The 17985-nt window shown below is 53.3% G+C and overlaps 1 protein-coding gene across 1 annotated transcript; it reads left to right on the top strand.

Annotated features, from left to right (window-relative positions):
• The first annotated feature begins 4684 nt into the window (after nt 1-4684).
• On the top strand, nt 4685-17570 carry LOC100898584 (diacylglycerol kinase eta). Its single transcript, XM_029111274.1, has 25 exons — nt 4685-4858; nt 4942-5004; nt 7629-7966; nt 8185-8347; nt 8596-8814; nt 8892-9029; nt 9212-9419; nt 9599-9751; nt 9837-10009; nt 10215-10562; nt 10820-11021; nt 11480-11743; nt 12015-12234; nt 12505-12639; nt 12831-12940; nt 13093-13305; nt 13474-13695; nt 13872-13944; nt 15080-15215; nt 15733-15831; nt 15938-16051; nt 16765-16902; nt 17074-17259; nt 17360-17416; nt 17505-17570. Exons 1-25 carry the CDS (start codon nt 4685-4687, stop codon nt 17568-17570), a joined length of 4212 nt encoding a protein of 1403 aa, XP_028967107.1.
• The last annotated feature ends 415 nt before the right edge of the window (nt 17571-17985 follow it).

Genomic DNA, 17985 nt, shown 5'->3' with positions numbered 1-17985 from the left:
CAACGTCATCGAGTAAAGCGAAACGCGTCCGGATTACGACTTCGCAAGAGGCTTCTCGAATCGTGAAGAGCTACACAGGTCGGAAATGATTTCGTGTCCTGCGACCGGGCAGGCGGCCTCTAGATCACTTCTCCCGAATCACTATCGTGACGTCGCGGAAGGGCGCGACGACAGTACCGACTCTATACGGGAGCAGATATCGAGTATTGTCATCGATGTCGCGATGAGAACGATATCCTGAAACATTCACGGCGGTGAAGGAAACACGTTTTCCGTGGATGGCGGTGATCATGCACCGTTCGTGGAATCACGGCTGAAGGAATTCCCATCGACCTCTACCACAATCGGCCGACCGGCTTGGCGAGTCGTCCGTTCGTGCGTTTGTCGTTCCTTCGTCCGTTTGTGCGTTTGTCGTTCATTCGTCCATCGCTCGCTCGTTCTTTCGTCCTACGGTTTGTCCGCTTTGTCCGTTTGGTGGGATAGAGTGAGCGTGTTCGAGAGCAGACCGCGCCACGGCAACCTCGGAGAATTGTCTGCAGTTCTTGAAGTGCTCCGAGCTACGTCTCATTGCCCGAGTCCCCTGTGACTTCGGGGGTGTTCGTTCCGAGCTCCGCGTATCTAGAAAGAGCTGTAGAGGGTCGTTGTTCTGCAGTACGGCTCGATGGAAGGCGAGCGGCGGGACGGTCACTTGCTCCCTGGTCGGTTTAGTCTCCATTGTTGCTCGAATGCCTGTAACTTTCCCTTCATCGACGCACGACAGCGGGCAAACGTTTCCACCAGTGGTAGGACGGGAAGGGAACAAATTTCAGCAGAGGAGGGGGCTAGCGGACGATAGAACGATCGAATGCATGGATGACTTGAACAGTAGCTGGACAGGTATAAAGATGAGAGGCAGGCGGCACGAAGAAAACCATGCGCCTGTTTACCCCGAGCAGGGTTCTCCTGAAACGTCTGCTGATCAAACAAACATGAGTGAGGGACTTGGCAAGCGACCTGGCCTACGAGCCCATCGTCCTCTGGAGCCCGGACGAATGCAGCGACGTGTATAAACGGAATGGACGCGTCGGGCGCGCTGCCACAGCAGCAGTGAGGGGCGATACGTTTCGTGTTTCAACTGAGAAATGATTCGCTCCGAGGTTTGTCTTCTAACAAAGGTCTTTGTGGTAGCAGTTGCGGCATTGGCCCTTTGGAGCGATGTCTACGAGAAAGAATCGACGAGCGAATGTGTCAGTCCTCAGTCCGCTCGTCGGGCTGACTGCAGCAGGGAAAAAATGACTTTCTGAACCGAACTCCGTCGCTTCATTAGCCTCTGCTCTGAGGAATAATATGAAAATGACAATGTTGTAGATACATATTAAACTATACTACTAATAATAATATGATGGTATGATCAATATGAAGAGCTTTGCCCCGACGCCACGTCCGCTAGCCTGTTCGCCTCCCCCGCGTCTGCTCGCTATGCTTGATTCTCTTGTTCTACCTTGGTCCTGCGGTTCTCGAATTCTTCTCCCGCGCAGGATTCCCCTCGAAGTCCTAAATTTTGCCCGGTACCCCTTACGGTGTCATTCGGATAGTACTTTTCGAGAATATTCTTTCGAAGGATCACAACATAACCGATATTCTCCAACCCTCGGGACCCTTGGGAACGGGATCCGGAACCCCTTTCGAAATACTAGGACCCCCTTCCGGGAACCCCTGCCTCAGTTGGTCTCTGTCTGAGTTGTCGGAGTTGTCTCCTTCCTGTAACTGCCTTTACAACCAGCAACGGCGGAGACACTCGTTCGTCGCTGATAGCACAAGATACGCAGGACCATCAGCAGCAGAGGGTTTCCATATCGATCCGCGCATCCCGTTGTGCTTGCCTTCAGAACAAGCTTATTTCGCCAACGATTCCTGGGCGGAGGAGGATCGGTACTCATCGTTATCCAAACTGAACACTGCATCTTCCCGAATCGAATCCAACACCGTCAGCTCCATTGCGATCCATTAATTTGCCCCGCCGAGATGTATCCTCAAATTCCTCCTGGGTCACCCCGCATCCGGGTCGAGTTGGTTCGATGGCCGACAGTCCGCCATTTATAAGCTGCTGCATCGGTTGGCGGTCGACTGGAACCGCCCTCCGACCGATTGGTTTCCGACCGTCCCAACCGATTCTGATGGAGGGAACAGACAGCAAGGTGAAGGAAGCCCATTTCCGGCAACTGGCAGCAAGCACCTTTCCGAAATTTCTCATTCCCCCCGATCTGGCCTGTCGCGTCATGAAGAAGTCAGGACAATGCTCTCCGCTTCACTTCCCGGCTTTGCCTCGGGAAGCGATACGGTCGGAATGCTTGCCAGTCAAATTCCTCGGCTACTGTTCCGTTCATTCTCCGGCTGATTGTGAGTCGAAGCCACTCTCGAGCAATCCTTCGTCCCGCCCTTGCTTCATTCTTTTCTTCGCTGGCAAACATGGCGTTTCTCGGATGGCTTGGTGGTACGTTGCCAGCGCTGCTAGCCCGCACGGCCAGATGGAAGCGGTAGCGGGAAGTAATGCGTAGGACATTCAAATTTCGAGTTATGTATGGAGATCCATCGCTCCGCTGCTGTTCACGTCCGCGAGGGAGCCAAGAGGGAGCCGGCAAACTACTTTGAACGCTCGAGGTCGAGTACGGACTAAGCTGTGGTGAGACGACGTTTTCTTGGCCCGCACGACTTTGAGTAATGAGTGCGCATTGAGTAGGAAAGCTGACGACGGAGATGTCGGAGGGAGCGGAGCCATCTTTTCAGCAACGGCATTCATTCGATCGAAACTAGAAATTTTTTATTGCGCCCCCGAGAATCGTCTTCTAAGCTCTACTCGCTTCTGTGGTCCACCGACCGGTCGAAGTTCATCGAGAATATCGAAGAGAGTCCAACGGAAGGAATCGCTTGGACAGCACTCGCGAATCCTCTTGGATTCATCGTCACCGTTTTCCGCTCATGCAGCGGTCGCATGCGACAGGGCAGATCGCTCTTACTCGCACGCCTGATTAGTGCTGAAAAAATTGAGCGACAGGACCAGGCGTACCCGGACGCGGCTCCTATGGGGTGGAAGAGAATTTGCTTGTGCGTGAACCTTGGCATTCGTTCTTCCGGACGATGCCATTGCATAAGCGAACGAGGCTCCTATCCCGCGTACATACCAGCCTTCGATTCGGAACTCATGGACGGTGTCATACGATCGTTGCATTCGGCTAGTCGAGAGATTGCTGATCGGACCAACTTCCGGGATGAAAGGCTCTTGGAGACGAAAGTCGCTCAAGTCCGCCAAGTTTTCCGCCAACGAAAATCGGATCGGTGACAGGTCGACTTTGCTGCTTGATTAGGGGGGGAAGATGGGTGAATTCCTCGGTAATCGGGCAGCAGAACAATATCGCGTGAAGATTTCCCAAGTTACGTTTCCAACATCGCTGTGATTTAATTCACAGTCGATGCTCGGATCACTATCGGGACGGTCGATCAGGGCTTAGCGGAGCATTTTTGAAAGGAGCCCTCACCGTGAAATCCAACGTTCAACGCTCGACGCCCTCGGTGGCTGAACATAGTATGAGCTTTCTGGCGGTCGCGTTGACCCCCCTGTTCCGTATGCCGGGCTGTGTCTCTTGCTCGATTGTCGCGTCGGCCCAGAGAATCCACTGTGGAGCTGACCAAGTGACTGATTGGTTATTTAGCTACTCAGATGACCAGCTGTCAGGAATTCCGCCGAGGGCGGTGTTCTTCCGGCTTGGCTCCGACCAAAACAGAGGAGCGGGGTAAGGTGGCCGGGGAAACGGGACAAGTGATCTGTGATCGATGCGACAAATCGCTTCATCTTCCTCCGACGTTCTTGTTATTGCCCTGGTCCCCGATCTCTCCGATATGATTCGAGCTCGTCCGGCTATCATTCATCGATCGATGGATCGATCGAGCCGACAATGCTATGGCCTCGGCTCAATCTGATAGACGAGTGCGCACTCGTCCATCTGTCGATGAGACAACGAGACGGCGCTCAAGTCAAACGTCCGTCGCAATGGTCATTCAGCGAATAGGATGGAACGACTTGAGCTCCGCGAGCTGTCTCATCCCATTGACATAGGGGAGACCAACCATTCATGCAATGCCCGTCCATTGGTGCGTCCTCGACCGGTACGAAGTCGTCGTCTCACTCGCCGCCCGGCCGCACTGCTCTCCCGCTACCCAGCCAACCGACTCGACCGGGATAAGGATATCGTTACTCTTCGCCGCCGCCAGTCATTTTTCTCCTTGCCTCCGGAGTAAGTTTTGAAGGAGTCGCGGAACGGGTCTGGGTCAACGCTCAGCCAATTTTTCCGTTCTCGGGACTATGAACGGACTCGGTCTGTTGGTCCGGAAAGAATTAGCCCATCCCGAGTGAGCGAGCGAGCCAGCCAGCGAGTTGGTCGCTCTGCTGACCAGCTCCGGCCGCGAACTGCGGCTGTCCCAGCTCGCCGGGCGCACGGTCCGGCCGGCCGGCTGGTGGGTTGGCACCGCTCAGACAGGCGGACTCCGGAGAAAGTGTGCCGCCCGGACTGAATAGGTGTCTGAAGGCTTAGTTGGGGAAGTCTCGCTCGGTCCGTAGGCCCGGGGGCTGACTAGCGTGGCCGCTATTTGCATTTCCCATTTCCGAGATCCATTTTTATCTCAACGTATCATCACCCCTCAGAACGGGATGATACGCTTCTGTAGGGTCGACGAAAAGAGCGTTCTCTACCTTCGTTCGCCGAGAGATGCACCTGAGATCCTCCTGGGGCAGTTCCCGTTCTGCACTTATGTTTTTGAGTTGCTTGTGATCTTGACGATGCTTCTGCATTTCCTCTCTGGTTATATCAGTTTCAAAGGTCAAGCTTGTCACGCACTTATCGCCTGCTTTCAAATCGACAATCGCGCCGTCGATAGCTCAATGTTTAATGGGGCGTTTTCTTCCAGCGCTGGAAACGGAGGTACTTTCGACTCAAGCCTAGAAGGCTCTACTATGCCAAGGATAGCAAGGTCAGTACACCCCTAGGTACCTACACGAACAGTTCGTGAATCAAAGAGAGACGTCTGCGTCGAGCTAGCGGCAATCATGACGGAATATACATATATCGTATTTATGGGCGACTTTCGCCTCCACTAACAAGATGAGTAGTCGTTAAGGCCTTGTCGAGGCTTCTTGGAGGCTCTCATTCGGCTGCCAAAAAGAGCAGAGAATGGAAGTGTAAGTGGATAACACAGGACAGCCTCAGCATTTCTTCTGCGCCCGATCTGAGCGGACTCTCATGAGTGAACGAATCGCGGGACACCTGGGGGCCGAGCGAGTCGCTCGGGCAAACAACGGGGACCGAATCTAAATCGAGTGCACGCAAACGACGAGAGTTTAGCGGCGGCACAGGCAACCGAGCGGGAGAGGAGACTCGTTCGCGAGAGTTTTGGGCCTTGTAATGTATTTCGGGCTCGCTAAATGTAGGACGACAGCGAGCTTTCTCCACCTGCTGCTGCTGCTGCACCAGGTACAGCTGCAGTTGGAGAAGGCCCTGGGCGAGGTTGAGCAAGCGAGCAAACAAGCTGCTCCGGGCTCGCGAGTCGACAGACCAGCAGACACAAACTCGCGGCGATGGCCAGAGCTGCAACAAGAGACAATGCATCGATAAGGAGCAAACAAAGGCAGCTGCCGAAAGAGTCCAAGTGCCTGCCTCAGGAGGAACGCTTTTCCTGTTTTTCTCCGGAATCCGTCTCCTCTCACGTAAAATTTACGCGCATCGCCAAACCTCTGAGAAAATACGCTCAGGTCGTTAGCGGTGGCGATCCTCAGAGTCTGTTCCTGATGTTCTCTGGCGGCCTCCGCCGTTTACAGGGAGCATGGCATTTCAGATGCTTCACCCTCCGATAACTGGACTGAACGAAACAGTTCCGAGTTCTTTCGTTGTCGGCCCCTCGCGACGCTCACCTGTTTTTCGCCCTCCGTCCAACATCTTCAATCCCACCCGTTGTCCAGGGGAGAGGGCCGATGACGTCTACATATGCTTCGCTTTCGGGACGCCTCGGGCACATCGTCGACATATATCGGGACCATGGGGTGTCTCTGCGGCTGTCCGGCGGAGTCGCTGAAATAATTTCAGGCAGTGTCCGACGTGTTCTTCTGAAATCGCGATGCTCCAACCATTGAGTCTCGGGTGGAATGGTCGACCCGGATCTACTGGCAGCCACAATGTTATTCGTCGCTTAGAGCTCTACATACAAAATGAGATGGAACGCCTGCCCTCGGTCATTTTCAATTCTGTTTGACGGTTTTGAAGTCTCCAAGCGGAGCAGTCCGGGATCGTTCCTCTGCTCGATTGCATATGTAGTCGTCTACTCGCTCTTCTGTCGGACGAGACCGCTTTGCCATTCGAGATTGATAGGCGGAGAAGTCTTCCGCGAGCTTCCAATATCTCTGAGCCGGTCGATTGAGTCGACTTTGTGCGTCCGTGGTATCATGGTAAGACCCCGCACTAGGCCTTTTGTCTTACGGCCAACGAGTCCGTTTCCCGAGCAGCCCCGCGCACTCGCCATCGATTGGGCGCCCACCAAGCCGACTATGTAGATGACCCGCTGCTGGACCTCATTGAGAACTTCAGTCTGGTCGTCCGAGGAGACTTTTTCCTCAGCCGCGAGCTTCATCCTAGTCAATTGTGCGAGGTACTGTGTGCGCATCGGGAGAACCATCGACGGAGGGTCCGTTGGGAGTTGGGAAAACTCCCGCCCGATAGAATCAAAGCATCCATACTCCATATTACTCGGGCTACCCTTCTGTCTATTCCTCTCCGTAACGAGAAGAATATCCCGATTGGAACCTGATGCCCCCGATGTCGTATGGTGGACGGAGCAAAGCGGGAGCGCCACGTTGTGAGCGAGATCGGTCGTGGACGACGATGATGATGATGATGGGAGAAACGAGTCTCCGGAGCCAGCTACGGCGCGCTAAAATTGAGCTCGTGCTAGGTGTCCGTTTCTTCGTCGGTGTCGCCTATCAAACGTTAGAGTCGGGTAACATCTTGTTATCAGCGCGATTGGCACGCTGGGCAGTGCTCGTCTTCCTGCGTACACGGATGTTGCCGTGGACGCTATCTACCGAGGTGCGAGCGAGCGACCCAGGTTTGTCGGTCTGTGTTTGTTGGTCGCTCGCTCGGTCGATCGGTCGGTCAGTTGACGGTTTTGATCCTCTCGTCGCCGACGCAGCCGCTTGCCCGCCCCTGGTGTGTAAACAGGCGAACGAGCAGCCCTTGTGTTCACCTCGACCTCAGCTGAGCCGGATTTGCGGGGACCCTGCTTCCGTTGCCTGCTTCGGCTCGCGAGACGGCCACCGCGCTTTGGGCTTTCGACGGCCTTCCTATTGCTGCTGCCACCACCGCTGCTGCCGCAGCTCCCACTAGGTATCGTAGGTATGGTACCTATTGGTATAGTCGTGCAGGAGATAACGATTGCGCTCGATTAGCCCGCGGCCGTCCGGTGCGGTGGTTGAGTAGCTCGTACTGGGTGAGCGGGTCAGCCTGCAATGTACCATTTGAGGGAGCCGATGGAAGGCGGCATTGATGGTTATTTTGTCCCCTCGTTATCGTCGTAGCGGGCATTATATTCGTTTATGTTTCTTGCAGTCAGTGATCTACGAGGAGATTGCGCTGGTCGGCGTTTCGGTTGCCGAGTGTTCCACCCGCCACGGCGCCTCCGGTCTATCGCTCAACAGCTCGCCGCACGCTTTCACACTCATCACACCCTTGCGGCAATTGGTGCTGTGTGCGGATTCCAGAAAGCACATGGATGAGTGGATGAGTGCCCTAAAGGGCGTTTCGAACAAAGACTTCATCGAGGGACCGCCACAGAACGCACCACCGCCAACGCCGCCTCAAGGTGCATGCATCGACGATAATGCGGCCGAGCAGCAGCCACGACTACCGCAACTTGAAGATCTCAAGCTCCAGGGACAACACAGCTGGTAAGTTGACCAAAGACAGCACCCCGAACACGAGAACGAAACGAAGTACGGGCTGATTCGAGCTTTCGAAGAATCGACCGAGGCAGGTTTTCGGTCATCCTCTGGCCCTGGGGAGAAACTGTGAGAGCAAACCCACACGAGCTCGATTAATCTCTCGTCGGCTTTTCGCCGCAAAGCCACCTGCTCATAATACTAATCGCACCCTTATTCATAATCAGGTATGTTGCGTCGCATGCCAGGCCAACTTACTGTAACGTCTGTCGTGAAGCACTCTCTGGAGTTACTTTCCATGGACTTTCGTGCGAAGTGTGCAAGTTCAGGGCGCACAAGAGATGCGCCGCCGAGTCACCTAATAACTGCAAGTGGACAACGTTGGCATCGGTAATTAATTATATCGAATCTCGGGTTTTTTCGGCTGATCGTGGTCTTAAAGTCGAGTACTGCCGTCTGCTATCGGCCGGGTTCGTTTTCCAAGGACAGTCATCCTCCGGGCCGCTCTCGGGTTACTCCGGTGTCGGGGACGGCAGATGTTCGCTGCCGTCTCGCGCAGGTGGTGCGCTGGGCTAACTCCTCGGCTCATGACAGCTTTCGACGGCGGAGAACCATACTTTTCCGTCCTATGGTTTCAGGTGGGCTCAGAGGTGCTCGAAGACGATGAAGGCAATCCGACAATGCCGCATCAATGGGTGGAGGGCAACCTGCCCGTCAGCTCCAAATGTTGGGCCTGTGAGAAAGCCTGCGGGAGCGTCCTACGCTTGCTCGACTGGCGATGTCTCTGGTGTCGAGCGACAGTTCATACCGCTTGCAAACCAATTTTCAGCGTGCAGTGTCCTCTGGGAGTGTGTTGGGTGAGGAGCGGGAAGACGAGACTCAACGAGTTCCCGGAACTGTCGTCGACGGTATGATTGAAATTCTCCCTTCCCAGGTGTCCGTAGTTCCACCGATCTGCTTGCAACCAGCTTCGGCGGGTTCGAGCGCCGGACTCGATTGGTGGCGGGGATGTAAACCTCCCGGATGTTCCCCTCTACTTGTTTTCGTGAACTCCAAGTCTGGGGATAATCAGGTTAGTTTGGGCGCCGATTCGGTGCCGGATGCCGTCTCGATCGCCGCGCCAGTCGGTCTCACGCCTCGCTTCGATCCATGTGGTCCTCATTCCGGGAGAGGAAGCGGGCAATCGATGAGAGTGATTGACTGCGGGAGGACGAATATTTCCGGGAACATAATATGTGGGCCTCTGTTCCGCAGGGTGTGAAATTCCTCCGCCGCCTGAGACAGCTGCTGAACCCCGCGCAAGTCTTCGACCTGATGGCACCGAATGGAGGGCCCCTCTTGGGCTTGCAGCTGTTCAGTTCATTTCAAACGTTCCGAATACTTGTCTGCGGGGGAGACGGTTCTGTGAGCTGGGTGCTTAGTGAGATAGATCGGCTGAGGCTTCATAAACAATGCCAAATCGGTGAGTTCTTTGAGAAGAAAAACATCTCTTTCCGAGATTTCCTCTCGAATCTGCGTGAATTCCATCTGCTCGGTGGAACTTTGTCCATGGGGAGACGAACAACGAGCGAGCGAGCGAGGAACAATCTGTGTACCGCCTCCGAGGCATACCTCGTTGATGGAGCTGGCTTTCAATTCCAGGTGTCCTGCCTCTGGGTACCGGAAACGACCTGGCCCGTGTACTGGGCTGGGGATCAGTTTGTGATGACGATAACCAATTACCGCAGCTACTTGAAAAATACGAACGAGCAACGACCAAACTCCTCGATCGATGGAGTATCCTCACGTACGAAGGCAAGTTCGCTTCGAGTGCAGGCAATCCGGCCGTCAGATCGCTATAGGGAACAACGATTCATAATGATTCCCCCGCGCCCCTCAGGTCCTCTGCCAATGCCGAGAAAACTGTCTCAACCCTACCCGACGGAAGCGAGGGGAAAGTCAGAGCCTGCGCCAGATGCGGCAGTTGGGAAACGGGACCAATCAATGTCACGGTTGGAAGACTCGGTAGTCGATCATCTGTCGAAAATTCTCGAGTCCGATCAACATTGTGTTGTAAGTGCGGATGTATGTTACATATAATATTTAAGTGTTCGACGGGAAACGGTATTCCTCGGCAATTCAATCAGCGCGTCACGGTCGACGATGCAACGACCCATCGATCAGATAGATGAGCCGCGTTCTCAGACGTCTGCAACCCGCCTGGGCTCAGCGGCTGTACTCCGGAAAGCTCTGCAACTCTGTTGGTTGCTCATTTCAGGTGATATCATCTGCGCGCATTTTATGCGAAACAGTTCGCGATTTCATTCTAAAGGTGCAGTCGAAGACCGAGAGCAAGGAGATTGAGGACAAGTGCTCTGTTTTGAACGAGAAACTCGATAGTCTTCTGAAATCCCTTCATGAAGAAGAACAAGCGGAGACATCATTGGTCGCTACAAGCGGCGGCTCGCCTAATCATAAGCCGGAACAAGCAGAACAACAGAGGATAAGAGAGCCGTCGCCCTCGGGTCGACAAAACCCCACACAACCGCAGCAGCAGCAGCTATTGCAGCCACAACAGTACAACAGTAGTAATAATTCCGCAGTCGTACATCACCCTAGGAACAAGGTGAGTTAAGGCGGCAACCTGACCGCGTCTCATGAAATATCACGCGGTGGGGGAGCTCCGCCTTGTCGTCGCTCACAGACGTCTCCGCTCAGCTCTGATCGATGCGAAAGTTTCCAGCCCGATCATCCACAGGGAGATTCGGAATAGCGGACTCGGGGAAAGGGGTAGGGAGAATGGGATGGGGACGACGGGGAGGCGCTCCCGCTGATTACGCCTTTCCTCCTCAAGCTCTTAACCAAGAACTCTTTCTCTGACAGTCCGCCATCCTACAGAGAGGAGCGCTCATGTGCAGAGCCAACAGCTTGAAAAAAGCTCTGCGGCAAATTATCGAGCACACCGAGCGAGCTGTCGATGAACAGAACGCATTGCCCGGTGATTGGAGAGTTCCGAACTCTTGCGCGTCTCGTCGAGAGTCCAGTAGTAACTCCTCATCGGCTAACAAATCCCCAAAACATCGAGGTGGGTCTCCGCGGTTGCATGGGATCGCTGTCGAGTCTAGCTTAGCTGCCTTCACGAATCACTGTCCTGTCCTTGTCGCTCGGGAAGGCCCCTTCTTCCTCTGTTCTGTCCCTTCCTCTGTCAGTCGCTCGTGGACTATATCTCGCTTCGATTCCGGACCTCGCTCTGCTGCAGAACGATCTTGATTGTCGAAACGCTCGCCGCCTACATGTCGATCGACCGGCGCAACGATCGATCGATCCATCGATCGTCCGATCCTCCGGCAGATGAACGGACGGATATGTGTACACAGGAAGAGCTCGTTCCTCCCGAAAACTAATATCCCTCCTGTGACTGCTTTCCTGCTTATCCTCTTTTTCCGCCTCCCGGCTGAGCTATCCGGAAGATCCCGAATCCTCCGACCCGGGCGAATTCAGTCGCAAGTGAGCCAGTTGGATTTTCGTTGTCTCAATTCCCAGGGTATTCCTCACCTTGCGAAGAGGCGTCCTCGACGAGCGTGGGTACTTCTGGAAGACCTCACTCTCTGCCGATACTTGAGACAACCCCCGATTCTCCTCAAACTACTTACGCGTCCGGGTCGGAAAATATGACGAACGCAGATTTTGCCGAGAAGTCTCTCCTGCAGCTGAACTCACCCACGGCTTCGCGGCGCATCTCGAGTGGGTCAACATTGAAACACATCGGTAACTTCGGTCTACAGTTGGCGGTGACTCCTTCGTTCGGTGAGTCCATGCCCCGAATCAAAGACTTACTCGCGGTGAGAGCGACAGTGGCAGCGGCGGCAACAGAAGCAGCAGCAGCATCGACGACGCCGATGTCGGCGACGACTTCTACAGCGATGTCGGCGAACAATATGCGCCGGACTTGATGTTTCACTGTTTTTTATGTTGTTCGTCCGTACCATGCGCACCGTAACCAATCGTGTCCGGGAGAAATGGGAGCGAAGGCATCATCGATGGTAGAGATCGTCTAACGCAACTCTTTCCGTTATAGGAGGTGGTAGTAGCAGTCCCGGCGGACTACTTTCAGGGGGCGCTCGTTCGCCGGAAGATGTCGATAGGCGAATGTTCCCCATTATCAATCCGTTGGCGTCTCTTCCCGCATGGCCCAACCTCGCCGGCGAAAGTAGCCTTGTTGGCAAGGCGCTTCTAGCCAACGCAGACGCCCTCTGCGCCGCGGCCTCTCCACTCATGGATATTGATGATATGAATATGTAGGTTTCGTTCCGCTTTTATAATTAGGCGTAGAAACTTTCCAAACCATCGCGGCCGAACGCCAAGCTTGCGTGCTTGTTCACAGTTTCCCGCGAACGGATCAAAGCCCAGTTCGGAGGGAATTATCCGAATTGATGATACGGCACCCTATCCTGTCGATCATCAGCGCTTCTCGGGAGGGCCATCCGCACCGCAGATTCGATTTCTCCTCTCTGGAGTCTCGGTGTCGAATAATTGCCGAGAATGACTATCTAGCCGTTCCTTTTCAGGGACTGTTTCCAAGAGAAGTGCGTCATGAACAACTACTTCGGAATTGGATTGGATGCCAAAATCGCTTTAGAGTTTCATAACAAACGGGAGGAACATCCCGAAAAATGTCGGTCACGCACCAAGAACCTTATGTGGTGAGTACGAGTGAGATGCATTGCATTCCGCTGCATTGACGCTGAGAGAGGAAGAATCTTGTCACAGGGGGTCGGAGTCGATCGGTTCGGTGGGAGGAACAGGGAAAGGAGGGCGGGAAGGTGTTCGAGCCCACAAAAAATACCTGAGGCGTAATAGAATCTGCAGTTATGATATCCTTCCCTGCCAACAGGTATGGAGTGTTGGGAGGCCGAGAACTATTGAACAAAACTTATAAGAATCTGGAACAGCGCGTTCACTTGGAATGCGATGGCCACCGTATCGCGTTGCCTTCATTACAAGGTGGGTATCCGTGACCGTCGATTAGGTCTCAAGTCAAAGCGAATATTCCCGACCGCGGGTGAATAGAGCCGGGCTCGAGGGGCGAGTTGCCCGACGCGTCAAGCCGAAGTCAATCGAGGAAATTCGCTGGATAGTTGGCTTGCTCCCTCCAGGTATCGTCGTTCTCAATATCCCATCGTATGGCGGCGGATCGAATTTTTGGGGCGGAAGCAAAGAGGACGATGTGTTTTTCGCGCCAGCCATGGATGACAAGATACTCGAAGTGGTGGCGGTGTTCGGCACGGTGCAAATGGCGGCTTCGCGAGTGATAAATCTCCAACATCATCGGATAGCTCAATGTCGCTCAGTCAGAATCACCATAACTGGTAGGATTTGCTATTCGCTGTCGAGGATGACTCCTCTGATCGTCCCCGGTCCTCTCAATTTCCGCAATGGAGAGACAGGAACCGTGCGAGTATCGGATCGCGCCGCGGAGCGCACTCCGCGACTCGATCGAAACCAGCCCCGGTGAGAGAGCCCTCGAATTTTTACAGGATCCGAAGGAGTTCCAGTCCAGGTCGACGGTGAAGCTTGGCTTCAACCTCCCGGGTGTGTTTGCATTCAGCATAAGAACCGAACCCAAATATTGTGCCGGAACCGCCAGTTCGAATCCTCGCTGAAGAGTTGGAACGAAAAGCAACGTCGGCCGTCTTCCGGTGAGCTTCTCGTTGTTCGATGGGACTCGTTCTTTAATGGTTCCGCACACTCGAACAATCGCGAGCGTGGAATGAGCTCTCGTATCTCTGCATTGGAGTTGTATCTCTGTATTGATTATTTGCTACGCACCGTTTCACAGGGAGTCAAGCCGGCAGTAAAGGAGCTTCGAGCGTAGTCCCCACACAGTCGAGACAGTCATCTCCGCCCCATGCGCCGGCGACACCAGCGTCCGAAGGCGGACCTCTCTCGGAAGAGGAAGCCCAACACTTGTCCACGTTCATAGACGCCGCTTCACAACTGGTTCAAGTGTGAGTTAATGCCTTAAAGTTCCCACGCAATCCACCGACAATCGGATGATGTTAGTTTATTTTTGTTCGCTTATTCGAATTACCTTCTCCCTACTCCGTACTTGGATTTGAACATTCTCTAAGCGGGAGAAGGACGATCAAGACGAATCCTGACATGAGTCTCACAGAAACAGCGGGAACAGCAAGATCTAGTCGGATGTCTCGATTTTCGAAATCCCTCGTCAATACAATTCCTCGATTACAGCAGAGAACGCCCATCAACAGCCAAGAAAACGAGAACAGTTCTGTCTCCCCTGAGTCGTTTCGCATGTTGGAACTGCGCGTCTTCGAAAGCTAGAAGCCAAAAGGCTTTATCTACTGACGCTCTGGACCACATTACTCCTGATCCCAATCAGCTCATAGATAGGCGCAGCCATTCGGCTGCGAAACAAAAAAGCCCTGAAGGATCCAAGTCAGTTTAGGTGATTGAGTGCCGCTGAAGGATTCTCGGGGGAAATCGAGTCAAGAAAACCAAAAGCACCGAAATCAAATATCGTAATGGATAACGACTCTTCCACTCTGGAGTTGAACAGACGTGGAAGGGTAGCTCACGCGCACAGTCCACCCGACGATTCCCAAGCTAAGCCGACGAATAATCGTTGAGTCCTCTCGAATACTACAATGACAGACAATAAACTTAGTTGAGAACAGGCGAAATGTTTCCACGGGATGTACGATCAGTGAGTGAGTGGGTGAATGAGTGAGTGAGCGAGTGAGTAGAATCTTGGAGTTCCTCATAGCATACACGAGAAACGAGCTCGCTCTCTCTTTCCGAACACAAACCGCTCTTATCCAAGGTATTCATTTCCGTTTGATTTGTTTTATCCGCCTAATACTGATGTGTAATCATGTTTTTGTGGGGAGGAATTGAGTTCTCTGTACTTTTAATAAATTTCCTCCAACTTTCATTAAGGCTTTTTCCTCCACCCGCCTGATTTTCACCCCACTGACCTTGGTCTGATCACGTACATAGTAGACGAAATAACGTGTGTGAAGGGAATCACTGACTCGAGCTCAGGCTAACATCGCTTGCGATTGCTTCACCCTGCACGCTGCGCATCGAAAATTCTTCCGGCAACGTCAACCGTCGGAACAGGATTCAAACCATGTCCGAGAGCAACCCGGTCGTGGACAACGAATTGTGGCTTGCCGCCTCTCAAACAAATTCTCTTATTGAACGCTTTTTCCCAAATGGCCTTCAACCTTACGCCGGCGGGAGCAGCAGAGACAACGTGGTAGGTTGCTTCCTCCTCCACCCCTCTCTAGCGCCGTTCCGTTACTGTGATCCGCTTGTCCGAGTGTTGACTGTCTACGTCCGGGCGAAACACCAAAGACGAAACAGGCCCTGGCTGCGAACGATCGACAGCCTCCACGAAAAGCGACAACGAGCATTTGACCGAGAGAGCGGCTAATGACCTACCTCATGGAGATCTATGTACGGAGCTCCAAATTAAAAGGGCTCGGTCACTAATAGACAAATCCGATCGACTGAGTGAGGATACTCCTCGCTCCTCACTCGGCTCAGGATGCAGCGCTCGGATGAAAGATTTTGGGCTGTTGTATATTTCTATGCTGAGAGATGCTCCCTTCCTCGCGGGACGTGGTCGAATTCGGACAGATGTCTTATCCAGCGGAGCCGTGTCCCGACCAGGACAGTAGATACGAAAGTTTTGGCCTCGGCTGCATATCAAACGTTTCTCTATATAGCTAGCCGATCGAGCTTTCAAAATGTCGATCTTCCGAGCACAGGAACCTCCACAACGTCAACATTTCGGCGAATTGATAAGCTCAGCCAAACAACTTCAACTGGAGACGAAAATTTTCATCGGGGAAAAAATTGACAACGTGGTAAGTTCGACGCGGAATTCGCCGATTTCCACGGCTGGATCCTGTCGTGCCCGAACGGCTCTATGGACGATCACGAGGACTGATTACCTTTTCGCGGAATCCTCAGTCTCGTATGACTTCGGAACAAGAGGACGCGCTCGTGAGCGCCAGTGTGAGGTTGGAGAGCGAACTGAAACGCTGTCTCACTATTCGGACCTTGGCGCTATTCTACGACGTCGAGGTGAGTGGACTGCGGGAGACATTCGTATCCCATGGCCAAGAATCGAGAATACTCCTCCGAAACTCTCACCCGCCTCCGGACTGTACCTCTAGACCAACGCCACGCGAAAATCTCGTTTTCTCGAGAGCTGAGTGAATTTATACAGATACAGGAGCCATGCCTCCATTCTTGATATTTCAGGCGTTGATTTAGATAGGATGATGATAAGCTTAGAACGGCGCGACACAAAGTGAAAATCTTGATACAGTGGAACACATATTCAGAATCTTCTGACGCTTAGACTGCTGCCTCTGATGCTATCTCTGTCTCTATCTCGTGAGTCGTCTGCGGAGTCTGACTGAGCGCGACGCTGGAGACTATCTCTTTGTCGGACATTTCGATTTCCTCGTTCTTCTCTAGATTGTGTTTCACATCACCATTTTCTGCTACATCCACGCAAGAATCTTCTCTTTCTCGCACCTCTCGCACTTCTTCCCGGCTGCACACCCCGAACACTAGCGAGTAGACCAGCTGAGCACCTGACCACTTCCCGGAATAGGTGTCCTGACGTTTCATCCAGCTGCAGCCGTCGTTATCGCAGCCGTCGGCGGGAACGGAGCGCTCGTGCATGGGATCCCGTGATTCTCCATCTCTCGGCACAAATGTTCCATGCATTCTCTTTCCAGACTTTCCGGTCAGAGATTTTGAAATAATTTTCCCCCATTCTTTTTCAGCAACTATCAGTGGCCGATGAGAGCGCTCTATGTTCATCACGGAATACATCGAAATGTCGTCTCCCCATGTTCCGTTTCAAATTGCGTGCCCTCAAAGCGAGCTGTCTCGCACATTCCGAGACGGTTCCGCTTGCAAAGGTAAGGCAGGCAGGCGGGCAAGCAGGCGGCCAGCAGCCTCCGTCGTCTGATTGCGGCCACCGACACCTCGAACCGACGCCGCGGCTGGAACGTGAACTGAATGTTTGGACGGATCGCGCCAGCTGCTGCAGGCGGTCTTAAAAAGTGATTTTTATTTCACTTGATTCGTAGTTGGATCGTACCCTGGAGAAAACGCTGGTTCGGTCCGCTCCGGTTTCGCCGGAACGACCCATACCACTGACGTCTCCAGTCGTTGGGCCCGTATCAGAATGGAGTTCTCGGGAGGTTCTCCATTGGTTGGAGCACTCACTCCATCTATCCGAGTACAGAGAAGCTTTTGTTAGACACGATATCCAGGTAAGGAAGCTGTTATTTATTCAACTCTGAGGCTGCACACGCCCGTTTGTTTCCCGCAAGGAGGAACAACTTTCAACTTCGGCATTCCTTACTCGCACAGGGAGCAGAGCTTGTCAACCTCGAACGCAGAGATCTGGAACAACTAGGAGTAGCGAAGGTACGAGGTAGCTGCAGTCGTGTGTTGTGCTTACTCGAGCAGCTGCCTTCTCAAATATGTATACGCATGGAGTTTTTAATGATAACAGGTGGGCCACGCCAAGAGGATACTCCGTGCGATTCACGATCTCATTCGAGAATCATCTCGACCGTAACCGAATTCCTCCGGTTCGTGGAAAATTCCTGGATCAGCCGCATCACAGCCTTTCGACTATGAGCATTAATGACTATGCAACCGAACTGACTCGGCACGAATACCTTCATCAAAATCAGCATCGGCGAAGACAAGCTTGCGACGATGGCAGCGAGTGCTGCTGGTCCTAGACACCGTCAGCAGCAGGAACAATAACGAAAGAATTATCTTGATCACCATAAAGCATATTATTACCATATACATGCTATTACGAATGTAATCAAAAGAAGAACACTTATCCGGCACTCTCACTTCGATCGCCCAGCGATAACCTGGATGGCAGCAGGACACTTTTCGGTCCAGCCTCTTGCGGCGGGGCTTGCATTCAAACCAATCGCGATTGCCCACTCCTCATTACCTGCCTTGACGTATAGCTT

Source organism: Galendromus occidentalis, unplaced genomic scaffold, assembly GCF_000255335.2.
Source record: "Galendromus occidentalis unplaced genomic scaffold, Mocc_1.1 scf7180000075563, whole genome shotgun sequence".
Classification (NCBI taxonomy): domain Eukaryota; kingdom Metazoa; phylum Arthropoda; class Arachnida; order Mesostigmata; family Phytoseiidae; genus Galendromus; species Galendromus occidentalis.
This window is presented reverse-complemented; position numbering and strand designations above follow the sequence as displayed.